The sequence below is a fragment of the Poecilia reticulata genome, chromosome 1 (assembly GCF_904066995.2).
Source record: "Poecilia reticulata chromosome 1, P_reticulata-male-v2, whole genome shotgun sequence".
Lineage (NCBI taxonomy): Eukaryota > Metazoa > Chordata > Actinopteri > Cyprinodontiformes > Poeciliidae > Poecilia > Poecilia reticulata.
Genome location: NC_088830.1, coordinates 18,926,015 through 18,946,331, shown reverse-complemented (window position 1 = coordinate 18,946,331; position 20,317 = coordinate 18,926,015). Strand labels below are relative to the sequence as shown.

General features: G+C 37.8%; 3 protein-coding genes and 1 non-coding gene across 5 annotated transcripts; 3 read left to right on the top strand and 1 right to left on the bottom strand.

Moving 5' to 3' along the window:
* The first annotated feature begins 1,393 nt into the window (after positions 1 to 1,393).
* On the top strand, positions 1,394 to 5,851 carry scpp1 (secretory calcium-binding phosphoprotein 1). 2 transcript variants are annotated; one of them, XM_017304180.2, is made up of 9 exons: positions 1,394 to 1,632; positions 2,004 to 2,058; positions 2,291 to 2,335; positions 3,575 to 3,628; positions 3,748 to 3,774; positions 3,906 to 3,947; positions 4,679 to 4,720; positions 4,803 to 4,862; positions 4,953 to 5,851. In XM_017304180.2, the coding sequence occupies exons 2-9, from the start codon at positions 2,005 to 2,007 to the stop codon at positions 5,469 to 5,471; spliced, it is 843 nt and encodes a 280-aa protein (XP_017159669.1). In that variant the 5' UTR covers positions 1,394 to 1,632; position 2,004; the 3' UTR covers positions 5,472 to 5,851. The 2 variants fall into 2 exon arrangements, with proteins under 2 accessions (XP_017159669.1, XP_008409448.1); XM_008411226.3 differs by having other exon boundaries at positions 1,401 to 1,632; positions 4,950 to 5,851.
* Positions 5,852 to 6,348: 497 nt separating this feature from the next.
* trnai-aau (transfer RNA isoleucine (anticodon AAU)) lies at positions 6,349 to 6,422 on the top strand. The gene has a single exon. It is a non-coding gene; the product is annotated as a tRNA-Ile (tRNA).
* Positions 6,423 to 7,269: 847 nt separating this feature from the next.
* On the bottom strand, positions 7,270 to 10,077 carry aptx (aprataxin). Its single transcript, XM_008411244.3, has 7 exons — positions 9,842 to 10,077; positions 9,112 to 9,158; positions 8,717 to 8,995; positions 8,541 to 8,600; positions 8,223 to 8,449; positions 7,813 to 7,916; positions 7,270 to 7,701 (listed from the first exon to the last, which is right to left on the bottom strand). The coding sequence occupies exons 1-7, from the start codon at positions 9,969 to 9,971 to the stop codon at positions 7,547 to 7,549; spliced, it is 1,002 nt and encodes a 333-aa protein (XP_008409466.2). The 5' UTR covers positions 9,972 to 10,077; the 3' UTR covers positions 7,270 to 7,546.
* dnaja1 (DnaJ heat shock protein family (Hsp40) member A1) lies at positions 10,027 to 18,163 on the top strand. The gene is made up of 9 exons (XM_008411234.3): positions 10,027 to 10,163; positions 11,662 to 11,813; positions 11,903 to 12,095; positions 13,352 to 13,456; positions 14,609 to 14,836; positions 14,934 to 15,048; positions 15,282 to 15,397; positions 15,668 to 15,768; positions 16,499 to 18,163. The coding sequence occupies exons 2-9, from the start codon at positions 11,682 to 11,684 to the stop codon at positions 16,730 to 16,732; spliced, it is 1,224 nt and encodes a 407-aa protein (XP_008409456.1). The 5' UTR covers positions 10,027 to 10,163; positions 11,662 to 11,681; the 3' UTR covers positions 16,733 to 18,163.
* Positions 18,164 to 20,317: the final 2,154 nt, after the last annotated feature.

Here is a 20,317-nt window from a genome sequence, read left to right as displayed (position 1 = left end):
AGGAATGTACAGCAGACATTCTTATACAGGCAAGTCTTTAAATCTGAAATGGAGAGATGGATGAATACACCTTTTAGAGAATGAGGCAAGGAATAAGCTTCTTCCATAAGGCGGCTAGACTCACCCTTAGAGATGAAGAGTGAGAGGTCAGGTTAGGTAGCTTAAGTATCTGATTAGGGTTCTCCCAAAACAACTCTCTTTGGGGATTTTCTGGGATTGAAGGATGAAATTGAGGGTAACATGGTCCTGGAGATTCTCTGCTAGACTCATTATCCGCAAATCAGAAATGGATGAATGGAATGTGGAATCAATTTTACTCAAAGAAAACTTAAATTCTACATTTTCCAAACATTTTCACACTGCGTTAGAACCCTAAATACAGCAACATAAAAAAAATGTATCCAAACACTGAACTTTGTGGCACTCCAAAACTTTATAAATAAAATCTTTACTATTAAAACTCTGCTCAGTGTGTTGCAAACTGCCGCACAAGTAGGCTTTATCAACACAGGATTAAAAATTGGTCACCTTGGAGTGAACAGACATTGCTGACGGTCTGTGTGCCACAACATGCATCAATCAATCTCCACCCCACTCCTGCCCGGTGGTTTTAGTGGTTTGCTCCAGACTGGTGAACATCCAGGCTAATTGCAGGTTTCATCCTCTCAAAAGAAATCCAGTGTGGAGTTAAACATGGAATTTTGTTCACTTATTTTTGGACTAACCATATAAGGACATCCTGGAAGTAATTATGAGCCTGGGGGGAGAAAAAAATAGAAGGACTTCCATTAGGACTCTGAACTGTAGATGCATTATTTTTAAGAATGAGTCATATTTAATAGCACATACTCTGCCCTGTGTACTGGTTATATATTTTAGTCCTAACAAAAGTGCCTGACTTCTGGCCAGGCTTTAATCCTCCTTATAATTTTGTTCACTGATACAATCAATAAAGACAACACAAAAATGTTGCTTTTCTTGTGAATTATCCAGCTAGCTACTTGTAGCCTGCGCTTTTCCTCTACCTTGTGATTTATTATGCCAAAACAATCAAAACTTCAACTGGAAAATTCACCGGAAACAAGCATTTGCTGCACTGAGCTGCTTGTCCCTCTTTCTCTCTCAGTGGGTGAGTTTGTTTTTCCTGCAGACCACAAACCTATGGTTTGGAAGGCTAAATTACATTTCTCTTTAGACATGAGAGGGGGCGGAGGAAATTTATGAGAGTGAATGTGTGTTTCCTTGGCCCTGCAATCATCATCATCATCATCATGCCAGTCTGAGTTTGTTTTGAGCTCACTTTCTGGAACAAATACACCTTCGTGTGTCTGCTACACACACGCACAGAGATAAATAGAGAGAGAGAGAGAGAGAGAGAGAGAGAGAGAGAGAGAGAGAGAGAGAGAGAGAGAGAGAGAGAGAGAGAGAGACCCGGAAGGAAGTGATGCAATCAGCCCAATTGAGGATTTATATATACGGTGGTGTTTTGGGGTGTTGTAGCATTTCCATACATCGTGCATCAGCTACCAACTTTGGTACAGAGCTCAGAACAGGCATTGGATTTTACTTAGTGCCGTCGTCTTTATTATACCTGGATCGCTGCTGAACTCTCCTGCACAGACTGAATCTGAGGTATAAAAATGTAATTGATCTTCAATTTACTGGCATTATTTTTCACTCTGTGCTTTCTTTTGATTTCTGGTCATTTCTGATATCTGTGCATTTGTTTCTTGGTCAGACTTGGTTCTGTCTCAAACATGTTTTGCAGTCAATGCTGCTGAGCTCACATTTAGATTTGCAGATTCAAGATGTTAGTTTATTATTTCTTACTTGCTAAGTTAAGGCTTGCCAGTAAATTAAAATGCTAATGGATTGGAACTGAACCTATTTTTTTTGCTCAACAGAGCATGCAGGAATGGCTTCCTTAGTGAACTGGGGGGGGGAATTGGTGATAGGGATAAACACTGACTTATTACTGTAACCTTTGTGTTCTTCTGTTGCAGAATGAAGCTTATCATTATAACATGTTGCCTTATTGGAGCAGCTTTTGCTAACCCAGTAAGTATGAAGCTCATTTAAAAAGTCAAAACTCTTGAAACAGGCCAACATTTCTGACAACATTTATCAACTTAGTAATTTGCTTTCAGTTTTAAATATATATATATATTGTGTCAAAAAAACTGGAAAAAAAGAGACAAGATATTCTGAGATATCTACTCAATGAAAAAAAACGGGAACCTTCTGAATGCCTGAGTGTATGATGACGTCCCTCTTCGTTTTGTTTTTACAGATTTTACACAACATTTTGGTATCAACTGAGTCTGAATCAAACTCTGTAAGTAATATTTCCACCCTTCCCCCTGAACTTAATTACCCTGAACCCTCAACCTCTCCAGAGGTGCTTGACTGTTTTTACTACTAAATGTAAATGTTAATGCAGTTGGAATTATTCTTCCTAAGTAGCTGCTTGCACCGTTGCTATTTAGGAGCAACTATGCTGAGGGGCAAAGTGGCTCCTGATATAAAAATAATAAAAGTTTATCTATAGCTTATTAAATGCAAGAAAAGCAGCAATAATACCATTTAATCTTTGCTAAAAAGGCTAAAACCCTTTATTCATGCTCCGTCAGTGAGCTGAGGGGAATCATCATCAGAATGGCTCTCTGCATCAAGAGAGGCAGCTCATAAAAGAAATGGAAAACTCCATAAGGAGATTAAACCCAATATTAAACTCAGGTTTTAACAGAGTTGCGCTGATTCAAACTTCTGAGTGTGTGTGATGTAAAGGATGTTTTCTAAAGAACATCCTTTAGAAAATAATGGCATGAATTTTACACTGATGAATTTAACACCTTCGGGTGGCATTCATGCAAAAACAGCAACTGACTCATATTTACAGAAGCCTAAGATAAAAATATGTAAGATTGGGTAGTAATTAAAATGTTTCCTTTGTAAATATATGTAGCTTACATAAAGTCCTGAAATATCTGACATCTTGAGTTTCCAATGATTAAATGAAGGTAAATGAGTTTGGGATGACTGAAAATTTAATGCTGCAAAATTAGAACTACTCAGCCCCTCCCGTCATTAAACTCCACCCACAAAGTTCAGGGTGATAGTAAAAATACTTTTTCCACTTTTGAGAACTGTCCCAGAAAAAAAAAACAACAAAAAAACTCTTAATTCCTGAAAAAGCATCCTGAAGCAGGAATACTTTTCCATGCACACATTTAACCAAAATTGTGTGTTAACGGTGCTGTGAACAACTTATCCTAATGGGCATAAAAATGCTTCTTTGACAGAGTCAGCGGGAAGCCTAACAATAGGTGTGGTACAGACCTCAAGGCAATTCTCACTGCTGACATTATATTGTTTACAAGGATACATATCTGTCTCCACGCATTTATGCAGCAATAGCTCTGCCTGAGCCTGAGCTTGTCAAGAAGGAGGTTTTTAATGAATGTTTTGGTTGTTGATATTGCAGTCATGATGTGTAATTAAATCTAATTAAAACTACTGGGGTGTGTGCTCATATAGGTTTCTTCTTTTTTTTTTTTTTTCTTTTCTTTTCCAGACTGAAAGTTTGTCAGTTTTAGAATCTTCTGAAAATAACACATCAGAGCTTCAGGTAAATATATATATTCATATATGTATATATATGTATTTTATATACTTATATAAGTTCACAAGAAACGTTCTCACATTTTAGTTAAATGTGGATGTCTGTTTTTGCTCTTTGGGATATAGAGCTCTGAGGAAAACACCTCCAACCAGGTGAGACATTTTGAATTCCAGAAATGAGCTTGATCCATGAAGAAAGTATATTTTGGATAATTGATGCCACATAATTCTAAAACATTTCTGAAATGATGTGCTATAAATGTGTCTTTTTTTTTTGTAAACAGAGTTCAGAATCTGAATCAGTAGAATCCACTTCAGAGGACAAGGTGTGTTGGTCAATCATTCATATTCACTGTCATCAATTTCCTCAATGTTGTTTCATACATTTAGAGTTAAAAGAAAAGTGCATCCCTCAAATCTTTGTAAATGAGCCAGAGAAACAACAAATGAAACTATATAAAGAATCTCGCAAAAGATTTCAAACGTACATTTTTACAGGGTTTTTTTCTTTCTTTCTTTCTTTCTGTTTTTGACATGATGTGACAGACAGATAAAAAGCAGGGCATTATTGTGTGTGTTTCTTTTGAACCACCCAACTTTAAACTTCTCCATAACTTTATTCTTCATTTATTGGTGTGCTCCTTGTCATGTATAATACAGTTTGTTAACCCGCAGCCTTCACGAAACAGCTCTGAGAGTAAGTTACTCATTGGTCTGCACTATTTACTGTTTAAGAGCATAATGAAGGCAGTTTGGTTGCACAAAATTGTATTTTGGAGCATGAATGTCTAGGGGACAAAAGAGAAGAATGGCAATAACTCCTTACATAATTTTTCTTCCATTTGATAATTATGTCACATCACATCAAAGCCAAAAAAATACATTGACGTTTTTTGGATGTAACAAAATATAAAGAAGTTCAAGGAATATTTTTGCAAGACACTGCGATTCATAGAAATGCGACCTTTGCCTAAATGAAACACAAATATGATGTTAGTTTTGCTGCATTGCTATAAAACTTTGTGCTGACTACCTAAAACTGTGTCTTCAAAACCAGACGTCAGAGGAGAGCGACAGTCAATCGAATGAGAGTGACGGGGTAAGGGACAAAGAAAAATGGTCGCTCACTAAATCTTCTCCATAGCTGTCAATGACTCATACATTTCATAACCTCTGCTCAGATGGACTCCATGGCTGAAACCAAAGACAACAGCATGGGCAGCGAGGAGAATGTTCGAAAGGTTGTAGAAAACATATTTTACTTTCTTGATTTTAAACTAAACCATAAATGCACCGATGTAAACCTGGGCTTCCTTTAAACCCTGCAGCAGAGTTGGGTGAGAGTGTTCCCAAGTATCACCGAAGGAGCGAGTGGTGAAGACAACATGAGCACGGAGGTCACAGGTCACCCAGGTCTCCTGAACAATGAGCTGAGCGGTAAACGGCCAACTCACACCAAGAAAGTTCAGATCCACACCAAGCAACCTCTACTGGAAAAGTCCACCGACGGCAGCGACACCACCAGCGACAGCGCAGACGCCAGTGACAGCAGCGATGTTTCAGCTGCTGCAAGCGACAGCACTGACAGCAGCAGCAGCAGTGAAAGCCAGGAGAGCCAGGAGACAAGCGACAGCAACGACAGCAGCACTGCCAGCAAGAGCACGGAAGACAGCAACGCCAGTGACAGCGCCGAGCTGGAACAAGTCAGGGCCAAAAACTGTGTGAATAGTACGCAGAGCTGTGAAAGTGAGGAGTACTTCCTGCAGAGTATAGGAGATGATGCTCATTCGCCGGGCGAGCACCTGCTGGTGCCGGACGAGGATGACAGGGAACTGAGGCTCAGAAGATGATGAAATGCAACCTCTGTGTTTGTCATATCAGAGTTTTATTTAATGACCAGCTTAAAGACTAACGAATGTTCAACTCTGAACATTGATTCTGCTATAATGCGACCTGATTCACTAAGTGTAAAAAACAACTTACTGTGATAGTATAACCTACACATATACTTTGCTTTGATAACATGTGAGAAATAATGTTAATATAACCATTGTATTCAGGACTGTTGTGCTGGCAAGTAGACCTGCACTCTATTACACTTACACAGAGTCGATGTATCAGTACACGGGATCTTGCATTTATTGAAATAGAGATCTTTTTTTGTTCATTAGTCAAGAAATTCAGAGAAGATGCTACAATGTTTTTGTCTAATAAATTCTTTAGGAACATACTGTATTGTTTTCACTTATTTATATGCAAAACAATGGCTGCTAAGAGAAAACTGTGTGCTAAGCTTTGTGATAAAGCTTTCATGTAGCCACATAAAAAGATTAATCTACAGGTCATTGCAAAAGTTTTGATATCCCTTGAATATTTTTACAATAGCCACAAACTTCAATTTATCTGACTTAAAATATATGTCACTGGGCAACACATATCAATGAATCATTTTGAAGTAAGATGAAATGAGATCTGGGTATGTCTCTTTTATTTGTCTTAAAGACAATCTAAAACGTGTGACATACATTTGCACTTAGCTCTACCGCAGTGAAGTTAGTTTTAAGTGTGTTTAGAGCTGTAGTCCTGCTGGAAGGCGACATTTCAGCTCAGCCCCATATTTGTTGCAGCCTAAAAGTTTATCTTGTATCATCTATCTCTGTATCAACTGTGACCAAAGATCCCACGACATTAAGCTATTTAAATATATATTTGAAGGTGTCAAAATATGGCCGGTTAGCTCAGTTGGTTAGAGCGTGGTGCTAATAACGCCAAGGTCGCGGGTTCGATCCCCGTACGGGCCAGCCACAGTTTTTCCTTTTTTAAAATGCATCTTCTCATTTTCATTTATGAAATGTTTATGAAAATGAGAAGTGTATGAGAGTGTATATTCACAGAGTGACTGGTCAAAGAAACTTCAAAAACTTCTGGCTACGGTCTGTACTATCTTTCCCTGAAACTGCAGTTTGGAAATATTACCACTAGAGGGCGACAATGGCATACTTATTCTGTTTCTCTTTGAAACGGGAATGTAGTTGTCTTGCTCAACTAGGTCCTAAGTGAAAAATAATATTTAAAGAATTATGTATGTAAATACAAGTTTAGGGATAGTGTTATTTTGACTTCTTAATTCAGTCATATTCTTTAGCAAGGTTCTGTTCACTCTCCAATCAAGTAGTTATCTGGGGTTAAAAACCCACTTCAATCCACAGCACCTCCAAAACAAGATTAAGCACATAAAGATAGAATCATTAGTCATCACAATAGTAAGAAGAATAAAGCTCCAGTATGTTATCGTTACTTACATTTAAGGCTAAATTATGTTATTTGATTAAACTTGGGGAATAAGTATTGTCAAATTGGAAATCAATTTTGTAAATTCAGTACAATTTGAAGGAAAAATTTTACTGAATTTGTATGCATTGAATATTAATAAAGCACCTCTTAATAGTTCTATCATCTGACAACTATAAATGTAATTTTTAAAGCACAGCATATCTGAAGTAATACATACGTTTTCAGATTTTCACTGTGAAAAACAGCAAGTTAACTACATACCTAAACCATTTCAAACGGTCAGAACTTCTTCCTTAATGATGGCATAAAACTGTTTTCTTTCAGAAATTAATAAGGGAGTTGAAGAAAAGTGTATAGTTTCTAGAAACCGTTTATTGTGTCAGAATGAACAACTAAACCTATTTGAAAATGAAATATATAAACAAAAATAAAGTTAGAGTGGATCAACATTTGACTAAGAACTGACAAACGCCCTCTAGATAAGCATAATGATATCGCCATTTTCAAAAATGTACAAAACAAGTGACAAGTTTTCAACTTGCATAATTACAACACTTAATGCAAGACAACATTTTAGAAAAATACACTAAACACCATTAAACGTGTTTACTTCTATGTTAAGGTCACATAATTATCTGGGAAAGTGAGATTTCAAGTGTTCTTTCAGAGAAGGTATTGTAGGAAGCTCTTTGTGGCACACATGGCAGCAGAGAGGTAGTTTCAATAATTCACTGGAACCTTCTTTAACAGTGACTTTTCCACTTGCTTCAAGCATCTGAATAACATCTGTTGGGGGGGGGGAAAAAACTGATTAAGCATTCTTTCAAATACTGTAGTTACGCTATTAAATACAGTGAAATATGCAGAAAATGGTAACGGACATAAATGTATTCCCACCATCAGAATCAATGAAGTACTCTGTTGTAAAAGAGTTCCAGTGCTTCTTGTTCTTCAAGCAAGGAGAGTCAAAGTCCTGGCTGATCACATGGAGGTGGATGTGACTGTCAAAGTAAATAAGTATTTCTTTATCTGTGCGATCAGATCAGGCATTAACAGAAATATATTTTGTGAACATGAACATGTTGGTCATGTGCATGACCAACATGAAATGTACATTTTCCTGATATAATAAACTAAAAAGACATGCTGTATTCCAGTAGATGTTACAAGTTTATTTGAAAATATGAAGCCAATATCTTGTAAGTAAACAGCTAATGACTGAAAAAAACAGTCATTAGCTGTTCAGGTTTTTACTAACAGCAGTCCCATTGCCAGGTAACAGCAGTAATAAAACAGCCATTGCTTACCTCATACTTGGGATAGCGTGATAACCTGACCGGAACCGCAGTGTGCTGGCATCTGGGCATTGCTGGATCATGCGGTCAGCAACCTGCTGCATGTGTTTCAGAAGATCACAGTGCTCTCCACGTAAAGCCTTCAGGCTGGGAATCGACTGCCATGGAAGGACTAACCAGTGGTAGCGAGCTTTGGGGTATTTGTCTGTAATCACAACAACCTCATCGTCCTTGTAAACCTGAAAAGCAGAAAAAGCTTCACTTCAGGGTACAAATTAGGCTGCAGGAAAGCATGACAGAGGTTTTACATCATTTTTGTAAGGTACCGACCTGCATCTGAGGATCTTGCATTGAAGTCTTCAGACCTTGGCTCCAATGTCCGACATTTTCCTACAACAGATGAGGAATCAACATTTTTAAAATTGTTAAGATGTTCAGCAGACTGCAACACAATCAAAATAATAATAAAACAAGCATCTTAAGCACAGGGACATATTTTTCCTCACACTTTTTTGTGTGTTTTCTCCATGACATACTGATGGAGAGCCATTTGTTTTCTGTTTTGGAGCTTTTAGAGTTTGAACATTTTTCTGGCTGTCACTGTTCTCCGATGTTTGCTCTCTTGGACTTTTGATGCTGCTGTGGTGCCCAGTGAGATCTTCTTTGAACTGTATGGTGTACGGGTAAAGCTGATTGACAACATGGAGCTTCTGTCCAGGTTTTATTCTGACCTCATTGCCTTTCCCCACCACCACACAGTCTACTGAGGTGGGGTTTAAGCCCAGCTTTAAAAAAGAAAAAACAAAGTTGTGAAAGTAAGAATTGGTTCATAAGCAGTAAAGGAATTTTAATCCAAAAAATGTTTCAGCAAAAGTGATGAATCAAAATGTTGGAGTCTTACCTGTTTAACTTTGACATAACCTTTGTTGCACTCAGCTTTCAGTTCAACTGGGAAGGAAGGGATAGCGGTCATTTAGGCAAAGCTCAATTAGAGAAAGTGTTTTTACATTATTATCACTATAAGTTCACAAAACATAATATAGGTGCTGGTCATTTTCCCCATTCACATTTTGTACTTTTTCTACTTGACTTGAAAAATATTCAAAGGAGCCATTTTCTGCAGAACATTTAAAACCCACCTTGACAGTGGATACTTGTTGGGAGATTGTATCTAATCCAATTCCAGTCCACTTTAATGAAATATGGTTATGCGACTCCAACTCCAGCAAAAAAGTTGTTTAAAGTTATTAGATTATGACCCCTGATAGAAACCAAATTTTAAATACAGTAACACAATCCCTAAAACAGAGTCACACTCCTCCCTAAAAAGACAAGTCTTTCCACCTTAACAGGTGAAATGCATGAGAGCCAATAGACATAAATAAAGAACACAACATTTTCTTCAAATATTTACCACCACCATCCATTGGATTTTATTACTGACCCAAGAACCTGGCAGTGATTGTTATTAGTTTTGCACAACTTTTTATTATACTAAATATAGCAACACCAACATTTTTTATCATTTCATCGAGTAAGTAGCATTCTAAAAAGTAATGTAAAAAAGCAATATGTATTAGATTAGGTTAGGTTAGCACACTCATGTTAGCATACAAACTGATGTTGGGTACCTTGCTGCCGAGAGCATTTCTTGTCTTTAATTGTCGTTTCTGGACCTCGCCCAACAACAACCGCACGTAAATGAGGTAACTGGATTGGTTTATGGGTACCCTCTTCACTGACAAGCCAGCAAATAGGCATTTTATCATTTTTTTAAATATTTTTTTACCATTAGCAAGATATACGTTGGAGTCCCCGCTTGGTGGTGGCTGAACAAACGTCTCGCGAGATTATAACGTGAACGGGACTGGTGTGTTTTCGCTTGGCACGCGGGTCAGAAGATTCTGGAAGAAAGGCTTTCTGTGAGGCTGCCGCTTGTTGTCTTCATCTAAGGTTGGAAAACAGTTATTATCACACGTTTTATTTCTGTCACTGTCAGCTGTGCTTAGCTTGGCCAAAGGCCAGAGGGTCATCCTAGCTAGCAGGTTAGATTTGACCTGGTCAAGTAGCTAAATTAGCTACGAAGGGCCTCATCAGTTTCAGTTTATGTGCCGATCTAACCAGCGGTTTAACCTGCGATTGTGTGGAAGGTTAATACTCACTCACATTAAATCATATACAATCGTAGAAAAACACTTGTAATTGCCCCGGAATCTTTCTTCTAAAAAAAAAATCCAGCTGTATTATATCTAGGAAATACTCAAAACTAGTTTCACCAATCTTGTTATTATGAATCGAAACTTAAGCCTTAATTTGCGCCCAGTTTCAGCCTAACGACTAGAGACCAGTGTGGTAAAAATCGCTTAACGCGAAACGTGACGTTTGTTGATTTATGAATACAACGACCAATAACTACCAAATCATTCATGAATGAATCTTGTCATAACCAAACGCTTGCCAAAATACAAAAAGAAAATCAATTTGTTGTTGAAATTGTTTGCGTTGTGTTGTAAAGTAAAATAAATTAAATAAATAAATAAATAACCTAAGTTACGGCATTTTAAGGCTAAAATTCCCTGAAACATTACCAAGAAAAGGCTTAATTTCTAACTTTCTTATGTACTGCTGCATGATTTTTCTACAAACTTACATAAATGTTTTGATTTTTAGGTGCAGAATAACTGTCCTTTTATTTAGCCCAGGCTTTCACATTCCTTACCATAAAGTATGATTTTTTTTTTCTCCCTCATTTAATAAAGTGACAGAGAAAATTCTGCCAGGTAAAACAAGTTGCTTTTATTCAGTATGTTGCCATTCAGCTATGGCTGTGAAATAACCAATACTTATTAATTATTAGTTCGTATAATAATGATGGTTCATATCATCAACTTAAAAGTGTAACATACATAAAACAATGCTTCCCTGAAATTTTAAGGAGATTGTTGGGGGTAACAGTTTTGTGTCAATGTAACGGTACTCATATGAGATTTAGCTACTGGAATAAAAGGGGGGGGGGGAAAGCAAGTGCTTTAAGGCTTAAACTTGGTTATTTCACACAACAGTTGAAATTTCTGACAAGAGTTCAAATGTTCATAGCAAGTTGTGTCCAAAAAACCCCCCACATTGTTTCACTCCCTGTGGAGTTTACTAGCATTTAAAACACTTGGAACAGGACATGGTTCTCTTTGTGCTGGCTCGTCTGTTGCATGTGGGTATTTTGTCTGAGCTGGAAGAGTTGAATTTGTCAGGTTCTGCAGAGAAACGCTCAGTTTAGACGACGAGAATTTAATTTTTGCAGAAATTGTCCTTTGAAATGTTCTTAAAATCTTTACTCTGATGTTGCTATGAACTGACAGACAAAATATTTTTTGGGGCAAAGTTAGTTTCATTGGGTACATTAAGATATGGTTCAGACACTTATTTTTCTTTTACTTTCTTTCCGTTTCTTAAGATCATCTGACAGAGGCAACGATGGTGAAAGAAACAGGCTTTTATGACACACTTGGTGTGAAACCCAATGCAACTCCCGATGAACTTAAAAAAGCCTATCGCAAATTAGCCTTGAAGTATCACCCTGACAAAAACCCTACTGAAGGGGAAAAGGTTTGTCCCCTTGATATTGTTACGAATAACCACAGCAGCTGTGGCGGTTTTCTAATCTTGATTGTTTTTATTTTTTTTCCCCCCTGAAGTTCAAACAGATCTCGCAGGCATACGAGATTCTGTCAGATGCCAAGAAGAGAGAGGTGTATGACCGGGGAGGTGAAAAGGCTATAAAAGAAGGAGGAACAGGCGGCGGCAGTGGTGGCGGCGGTTTCACATCTCCCATGGATATCTTTGACCTATTTTTTGGTGGAGGTAGTCGAATGCACAGAGAACGAAAAGGTGAGAGCAAATGTTTGGAAAAGCTCCCAGTGGCTCCTGAAGACATGAAGCGAATGCTGCATAGTGTTTCTAAATAATATAAATCGGAATTTCTATTAAGAGAAAGGACAATATAGTATCAATTATATAAAGTGTAAAAAAAAAAAAAAGTTATAGTAATGAGCAGTGCAAATAAAAGTGTCAATGTATCTGCCAGATAAAGGTGGTTGGTGGTTGCATATGTAACAGTGGAAGTATGCAGAAGTGGGCAAACAATAGGATTCTTATGTAATGTAGTTCATAACATTTGCCACTAGAGGACAGAACAGGAAGGTTAGTGCCACTGTTGGCTTCAAAAAGTTTCTCGTAGGATTTATTTTTAGCTTTTATAAGTAATTCCCAGGCCTGTCATATTTTCTTCCTTCTGAACTTTTAAGAAAGACGAGTGACGAACCTATCAGACGTTTGAACGTGCTGCTTTTTTCACGTTGAGAAACAGGAGCTAGATTTTCTGAAGTGTTCCATCTGGTGTTAACCCCTCTCAAGATATATTGACATGAAACTAAGATGGTGCTACGCAAGTCATCAGTTTTCACTATGCTGGGAAGCACTAGTGGATTTATTCACTCTTAGATGTTTGATGGAAAAGCATGATGTCGGATGAATCTTGGCAGATAAATTAGGAAAAACATGAGGGACGGTTGTTCCTTACTCTTTTTTTTTTTTTTTCCATCCACTTACTTACGCACTGAGTTTTTCTTCGTGGTTGCATTTTATATACATAAAACCAAACAACAGTTTAAATGGCTTCTGTATATCTGAACTAAATGTTCATATTTATACAATTAAAATGGGCTGAAAATTGATCGAGAATGCTGTGAATTTGAGCCTGGAAAGTTTAGAATATTAAAGAGTAGAGACCCCGGTAACGGTATACAACACACTGTCACTATAAAATATTTTGTGAAGCCTCGCTCAACAGAATCATGTAAGAATTGTGATGTTTTTTAGTTGTTGTTTTTTTACAAGATAACAGTCTAGTGAGCTGAGCCTAGAAAATTGAAGGACAAAGTGAATTTTGCATCCAATAAATAACAGTAATCAAAGGCTGGTGACAGATCTTTAGATGATGTATCTGCTTTGTCTAAAAATATTTTCCAAGTTATTGCCCAAAAATAAGCCTTTTTATGTAGATATTAAGGTGCATTATTGTTGTGAATCTTATATACCCAAAGCATGTGAAATGTATAACAGTGATGTGTTTTATTTCACCACAGGAAAGAATATAGTTCATCAAATCACTGTGACCTTGGAGGATCTTTACAACGGAGCAACAAGAAAACTTTCTGTACAGAAGAACTGCATCTGTGAGAGATGTGAAGGTAAACACTTCTGCCGTTTTAAGTCCTGAGGTTTGCAAGTAGTTTGTTTTATTCATCGAATGATGGTGTTTGTTTACTGTCAAAACTAAAGCAGTCATTATTATTGACAAAAACTAACCCACTGTTCCACATGTGGTATGAACTTAACATTTTCATGGTAAGACTCCAAATCTCTCAACCAAGATAAAACACCTTTTTTCTATAATATTAAAAGTACTATTTTATGAAGGTTAAAAAAGTTAGGAATTACAAGTTGGATGTTTTTGGGGTCAAAAAATATTGATTTAATGCTTAAACATTTTCCCCGATCTCATAAGACAAACATTGTGTTGTCACCAGAAATCATTTTATAATTCTTAGTGGATGCCATGAGCATACCTTACCCAGCAGAGCAAATAACATTTAGGTATTGACATTTAATAACAAAAAGAAAAATCCTTAGTAGCTCCAGTTTTATATAAAAGCTAGATGCTGTGAACCTTTTTCTGACGCTGCGGCGGATCAGCATTCACACGGTCGCCTTCACAAACTGCCCTTTTCAGATTGTCCGTCTGCTTATAACTCACAAGCTTCTGAAATATGGTGTGTGTCTGTGCGTGAGGTTAATAACCATATTTCATCTAAAGTTGTGTAATCGCTCTGATGCAGAATGACCTTTAGTTTCCACCATGTCTCAGAGGTTTACCTTTGGCAGAGAATCTGTGAAAACATCAAAAAGCCGGGATGTTTTCAGCAGCCGGATCATTAAAAAACACACAAAGGAGTCGTTATCTGAGGAAAGCTTGAGGCTTCCTCCAGCTCCTCGGTGGTCTGTGTGCTTCTGGAATGATGGAAGTGAACTGTTTGACAGGTGGATTGTACCAGAGACTCACTGGCTTACTCAGCTGCACAATATGTCAAAACCAAGCAATTATTTAAAAGGTTCTTCGTTGGAACAGGTTCAAAATGTTGTTGAATTCAATTAGTATGGCAACAACCTCTTAAGCCGGTAACAAAATGTTTTTCTTGTTTGTTTTAAATTCACACAAAAACCATTTAAATACACGATTATTTAAATGCCACTCCTATCCCATGTCAAGAATGTGCTTATATTCTATATTTTTCCACAGTGCTGATGATTTCTCTCCCCTCCCCCTTTTTCCTCCGTGGCAGGTCGTGGAAGTCGTAAAGGAGCTGCACAGATGTGCATGTCCTGCCATGGTACGGGTGTGCAGGTACGCATGCATCAGTTACTCCCAGGTATGGTGCAGCAGGTTTCCACCGTGTGCCACAACTGTCAGGGACAAGGACAGAGAATCAGCCAGAAGGACCGCTGCAAAACATGTGCAGGACGCAAGATCATGCGACAGAAAAAGATTCTGGAGGTTCACGTTGACAAAGGTGTGACTTAATGAGTCTGTTTATATAAAGAAAAAGAAAAAAAGCTGTAAAATTGCTGAGACCGACGGTTGAACTCGTGAGCTGATGTTTTTCACAGGAATGAAAGATGGGCAGAAAATAGTTTTTCATGGTGAAGGGGATCAGGAACCAGGGCTGGAACCAGGTGATATCATAATCGTCCTCGACCAGCAGGAACATGCACTTTTCACCAGGTACAAAACAAAATGGGAACGGACATGTCTTCCTGGATATTGTAGATTAGCTTAGCAAGGTTTACATCATAAGGCGTTACAACAGTATGTGTACAAAATTTGAAACCTACATAAGTGAGACACTTACTAATCCCCAGGAATAGTAACATGTTATTTTGTCTTTTAATGTGTTGTCTGCTCAGAAACGTCAAAAATGAAATGACCTTAGTTTCTGAACTTGTTTCTGTCCTCAGGAGAGGAGAAGACCTGCTCATGTCGATGGAGTTGCAGCTGGTTGAGGCTTTGTGTGGTTTTAAGAGGCCGGTTCAAACACTGGACAGCAGGACTCTCCTCGTTACGTCTCATCCAGGTAAACGTACCCATCAGACATACAGCAACCTGGATTGCTCAGATTTCATATGACGAATTTATTTAGTTGCTTCTAAAGGGGTTAAATTAATCAACCTTTGGGAGTTTGTAAAGTATTCAAGACTGTGGTGGATTTACGTGGAACCAGCTGTGAATCACCTGATCTTCTGCAGCAGAAGCTTATTTATTGTCTCTGAGTTTTTTTAAAGGCTCTTGATGGAATATCCTGTCAGGTTTGCTATAGCCAATCTCCTTCTGTTTCCAACTACAGGGGAACTAATCAAGCCTGGAGACACCAAGTGTGTCCTCAACGAGGGGATGCCTATGTATCGCAGACCTTTTGAGAAAGGACGTCTTATTATTCACTTTTCGGTAAGACCTGTAGGATGTTATTTTCACTTCAATAGAAGCAGACTAATCATTTCTGCTCCTTGACAGCAGACTGACACAGTTCTTCCAGAGCATCAGGCAGTAAAAAATGGGCTTAATATTTAACTAACACAAGTATCACAACAGTAATGATTAGTCATTCCCCACAGCCACTAGTTAGATGTGTTATGTTCATCTAATCACATAAATATGTTTTTTTAGTTGTTCTTGTTTAAAATCTTTGGACAGAGCTTCATGTGTTCGTTCTCCCTGTAGGATTAGAAATTCGTTTGCTTCACCAAACTGGGACAGACCACAGTGTTTAAGCTCGCTTTAGTTAGCATTAGCATCGCTGCTAAGGTACTAGTGGCTCAACTTGTGAAGTAAATCAATACTAAGATCTTGAGCACAGACAAACAGTTGCAGTAGTTAATAATATCCCTGTTTTGAACTACTCCGTTTGCATAATCATTGCACCTTTTCACTCTAGACTGGACAAGAATAAATCAGGACTTTATGCATGTGAAAATGACACATCTGAGGAAATGTCTGCAGTACTTCCTGTTTGAATCCTACAGGATTTTACGTGACAGACGGGAGCAAAGTAGAGCATAATTGCAATATAGAAGGAAAAAATGTTTCGTTTTTGTTTTTTAAAGGTTCTCAAAGCAGCAAATATAGAAAGTGTGTGTATACAGTCAAGCTGAGTCAGTACTCTGCTCATGTCCACTAGGTGGTGTTCCCACCAGCCAATTTCCTCCCCAAGCACAAGCTGAAGGAGCTCGAGCGCTACCTCCCCGGAAAGATAGACACAGAGCAGACGGACAGCATGGACGAGGACCTCTACATCTACGCTGACCTGGAGGACTGTGACTTGGAGAGCAGAAGAAGACACAGACATCAGTACTACTACATGGACGAGGATGACTACGCCAGCACTGGGGGCGTTCAGTGCCACACGTCTTAAATCCCAGCTCGAGACTCTGCCTTTTCCAAAATCCCCCATTTCTGATGCAATGCACCTTGTTGGAAGTTTGTGCACCTTTTCTCGTCCGGTAACTCTTGTCTTAGTTTGAAATTCCCCTCTAGCTCAGTCTTAAGAGTCCTGGCTCACTCTTTATTTCAACTAATTGGTTTTGGGCTCGATGTTGGACTGCTCATTCCTTAAGGGACCATATTTCAATTCTTTTTCTTTTTTTCTTTTTTCTTTTTTTTTTGTGATGCACTGTGGTTAAACATGAGGGCTGGTATCACAGTGTCTTTAAAAGAAAAGAAAAACTCTACATGCATTTACACTAAAACCGATGCCAACATTCATTTACATTTTTCTTTTGTGTGTATGTGGTGTTGCTTAATCTGGTTGTGAACAGCTCGTTAATGACCCTGTTAATTGTTTTTGAGGACCCAAAGTTCAGATGGAGGACTAGGCAGATTTATGTTGATACTTGATACTATTTTTTTTTTTATTTTTTTTTCGTTTTTGCTGGTTTACCCTTTAAAGGGCTATTTTAAAACATTTCTAAACAATCTTAAAAAATATGACTGGAAAATGTGAGTTTGAAGAAAGGGGGCAGTACTGTTTTAGGTTCAAGCCACTAATTTGTAGATATTTCAAACTAATATTTAACTTTAGTATTTTACCTCTTCTGGGCTCGATTACTGTCTTGGGTTGGACATCGGACTGTTTTCTAGGTGAAATTATTTTACGAAAGAAAACAATTTGCAGATGTTTAAAACCTTCCAGTTCCGTGACATCAACTGTTTTCTGGACAATTTGAAGATAAACTGGTAATTTTAATGTATGTTTATGCTGGTAATATTTGTTACAACAGTCCTAAAAAAAAAAAAAAAGAAAGAAAATACCCATGGGTATAAAGTGCCTGTTGTACCTACATTGTCAAAGAAAGATTAACCAGTGCCAGAATCCTCTCTGTACATGCATGGTCTTAAAATCAGAAGAAAGTATTGCTTTCACATGTGGAATTGAGATGAAAAGTAGAACGTTGCATATTTTGATGTTTTGATGTTGGTACCGAAGTTAATTGTCTTATTCTTGTGCAACCCGACCAGATCTCGGGAGGCTAGGGAGGGGTTTAAGATGAGGGAGTTTGAAGTGTGTGTGTGTGTCTGTTTCAACGCCTTATCATAACTCAACTTGAAGTAACTTGATTATGCAGTGTTAGTTTAAGTGATGATCTTTTCCCTGAATATTGTATGACGGTTATGTTCGGGCACCTTCAAGAGATCTGCTTCTGACAAGCCGGTTTGTTTCTGAAAGTCTGAGAAGGTAAAACTGAGATAAGTTAACTCGAGTTTTAATTTAACTTAATCGATGTTCGGACCAAGAATGTTTGTGATCATGTTTTGTTAATAAATATCATTTTGGGGTCTTACTAAACTGATCTGCGATGACATCTGGGAAACTTTAGTCACACTGTAGTGCTGGGCAAAAGTTCACAATGGTCACAAGCTGGTGTGAGATTTTCAATGTACAACTTTTGTGTTTGAATTTCAAAGTATCGCGATATTAACGCAAACATTAAAATGTATAACATCAAATTAATTTTAGTTGAGATATAAAAGCAACTTTTTGCTACTAAAATATTGCTGTACATGAGTTATCTTGGACAAGAGTGATGGATTCTGCTCCTCGGGTTTCCACAATACATTTTTACCATCAAGAAATCTTTCTTCTTTGTTGAGGAAAAGTGTGATGGGCTCCTTTCATCAAGCTAGCAACAGGTGGGGGAAGGGAAGTGCACTGTTTACTAGTCTACACTCCTGACAGTCATCTCATTAAAAGGACAAATTAGAAAATAAATGACAGGGAACTTTCATGGAGGTGAAGAAACTTTGTAGCATCTTGATGCTGGGAACCAGCCCACTTCTTGTTGTCGCCAACAAAGGTTACCCAAAAACACACAAAGGTTTTTGACAGAAATAAGCATTTGTTGGGAATTTTAATTTAAATCCAAGGTAATTCAATAAAAAGTATAATTTGTGTGAGGCTTCAAGTGCGCGCTGGCTCCCCCTTCTGACATGGATGCCTAAAGAAGTGGCTTTGTTTGCTTGTTCCTCTGGCCAGCTCTGAGAGCAGTGGTTCCTTGGGGGATGTGGGTGTTTTTACACCCTCACTTTTCCCACTGTTTTGCTCAAAAAATTGCCTTTCTATGATGTTACATTTGTGCCCCCACCTGAGCACGCAGTGAGATTAATGTGAGCACATCTTTGTGAATCAACTATTCATGGTGTGTGTGTTTAAAGGCTGTGTTAAATCTCACGCTCGCGCCCTGATTCTCCTGTATGGCAAGCTGTTGCTATCGATAATAGCCTGTCAACTAAAACGTTTTAAACCATAGCCAGTGGTATTCACTGTTGTGATTGTGCAACCGTTTTGTAAATCGTAATGTGTAGTGAAGTAAATGTGATTATATCGCCAGCTATTTTAATTAACTGTATCTTAGCACCCCATATTACCAGCTACATGTTTTTTGTCACACAAACTCAATCAATTATTTGGTCCCCTCTGGATTTGTGCTCTTTTCCAAATTCTGCCCATTCTGTTGAGAAAAGCAACTGACCTCTAATTACAGAACCAACTTGACACCAATTTGAGTTTACAAAAATGGACTTTAAATGCATCAATTTTGAATGTGTTAATTTATTTATACTCCTTTTTTTTTTCTTCCTGTGTCAGACTGTATGATATTCACAATATAGCAAATATACAAAAAATAGAGTGCAATGACTTCACACTACAGTAACAAATAATATCACACATAATAAACAGTGGACAGTCTGTTACCTGCGGGCATGTACATGCATGCATGCACAGGAACGTACAACAAAATGATGCTGCAATTGCAGACAGGATACGGACTGGAACCCGGGTGAGTTCTGCCGTTTTTAAGCATGCATATCTCTGAATTATTATAGATCCACTGCAAGGCGGTGAACTGAGGTAGCATGCAGATAAATCACAGAGCAAATTAGGGTGGGAGGGGAAGCATCTTTACAAACCAAAGCCAGGAAAGCATCAAATACCTGATATTGTTTATGCCCAAACATTAGGCAGTTTCTATTGTAAATAATCTCACAACAGTTCACCATCATGCATTTTCATGTCTGTTAGAGACAGAAGAGATGAGAGTGTTGGATTCAAGTGGCACTAGTGAAGTTGGACTCACAGGGAGCATCATGGAGGTCCTAGGCAGAGTTGACAAAGTTCACGCTGCTGTCAAATGGTAAGTTTAATCTTTTTTGAAATATTAATAACTAAAAACAGTTAAAGACCTGGCTTGACCTTAAATATTAAGGTAAATAAGAAATATATGGTTGATTCTTTAATACTGTATCCTGAATGTCTTGCTTTAAAAATGTAAAATTCATTTTAATAAGACTTGTATCAATATAAAAAAGTTTAAAACAAACACCATATTACTCTTACTAGGATGGTTCAGGATTTTTCAAGTGAGGCTTTCTTAAAAGCAGAGATGATAGTTGCTATAGTTACATCTACCCAGTTACAATTACTTGAGTAATTTTTTGGGGA

Bases quoted from the DNA above. Each gene is read 5' to 3' on its own strand.
- scpp1 (XM_008411226.3), top strand. From the start codon at position 2,005: ATGAAGCTTATCATTATAACATGTTGCCTTATTGGAGCAGCTTTTGCT. The intron at 2,059-2,290 runs GTAAGTATGAAG...TTGTTTTTACAG, and splicing joins GAGCAGCTTTTGCTAACCCA to ATTTTACACAACATTTTGGT. The intron at 4,863-4,949 runs GTTGTAGAAAAC...TAAACCCTGCAG, and splicing joins GCGAGGAGAATGTTCGAAAG to CAGAGTTGGGTGAGAGTGTT.
- aptx (XM_008411244.3), bottom strand. From the start codon at position 9,971: ATGCCTATTTGCTGGCTTGTCAGTGAAGAGGGTACCCATAAACCAATC. The intron at 8,450-8,540 runs GTCGGTACCTTA...TCTGCTTTTCAG, and splicing joins TGCAAGATCCTCAGATGCAG to GTTTACAAGGACGATGAGGT. The intron at 7,702-7,812 runs GTGGGAATACAT...CCCCCCCAACAG, and splicing joins GTACTTCATTGATTCTGATG to ATGTTATTCAGATGCTTGAA.
- dnaja1 (XM_008411234.3), top strand. From the start codon at position 11,682: ATGGTGAAAGAAACAGGCTTTTATGACACACTTGGTGTGAAACCCAAT. The intron at 13,457-14,608 runs GTAAACACTTCT...CCTCCGTGGCAG, and splicing joins CATCTGTGAGAGATGTGAAG to GTCGTGGAAGTCGTAAAGGA. The intron at 15,769-16,498 runs GTAAGACCTGTA...CATGTCCACTAG, and splicing joins GTCTTATTATTCACTTTTCG to GTGGTGTTCCCACCAGCCAA.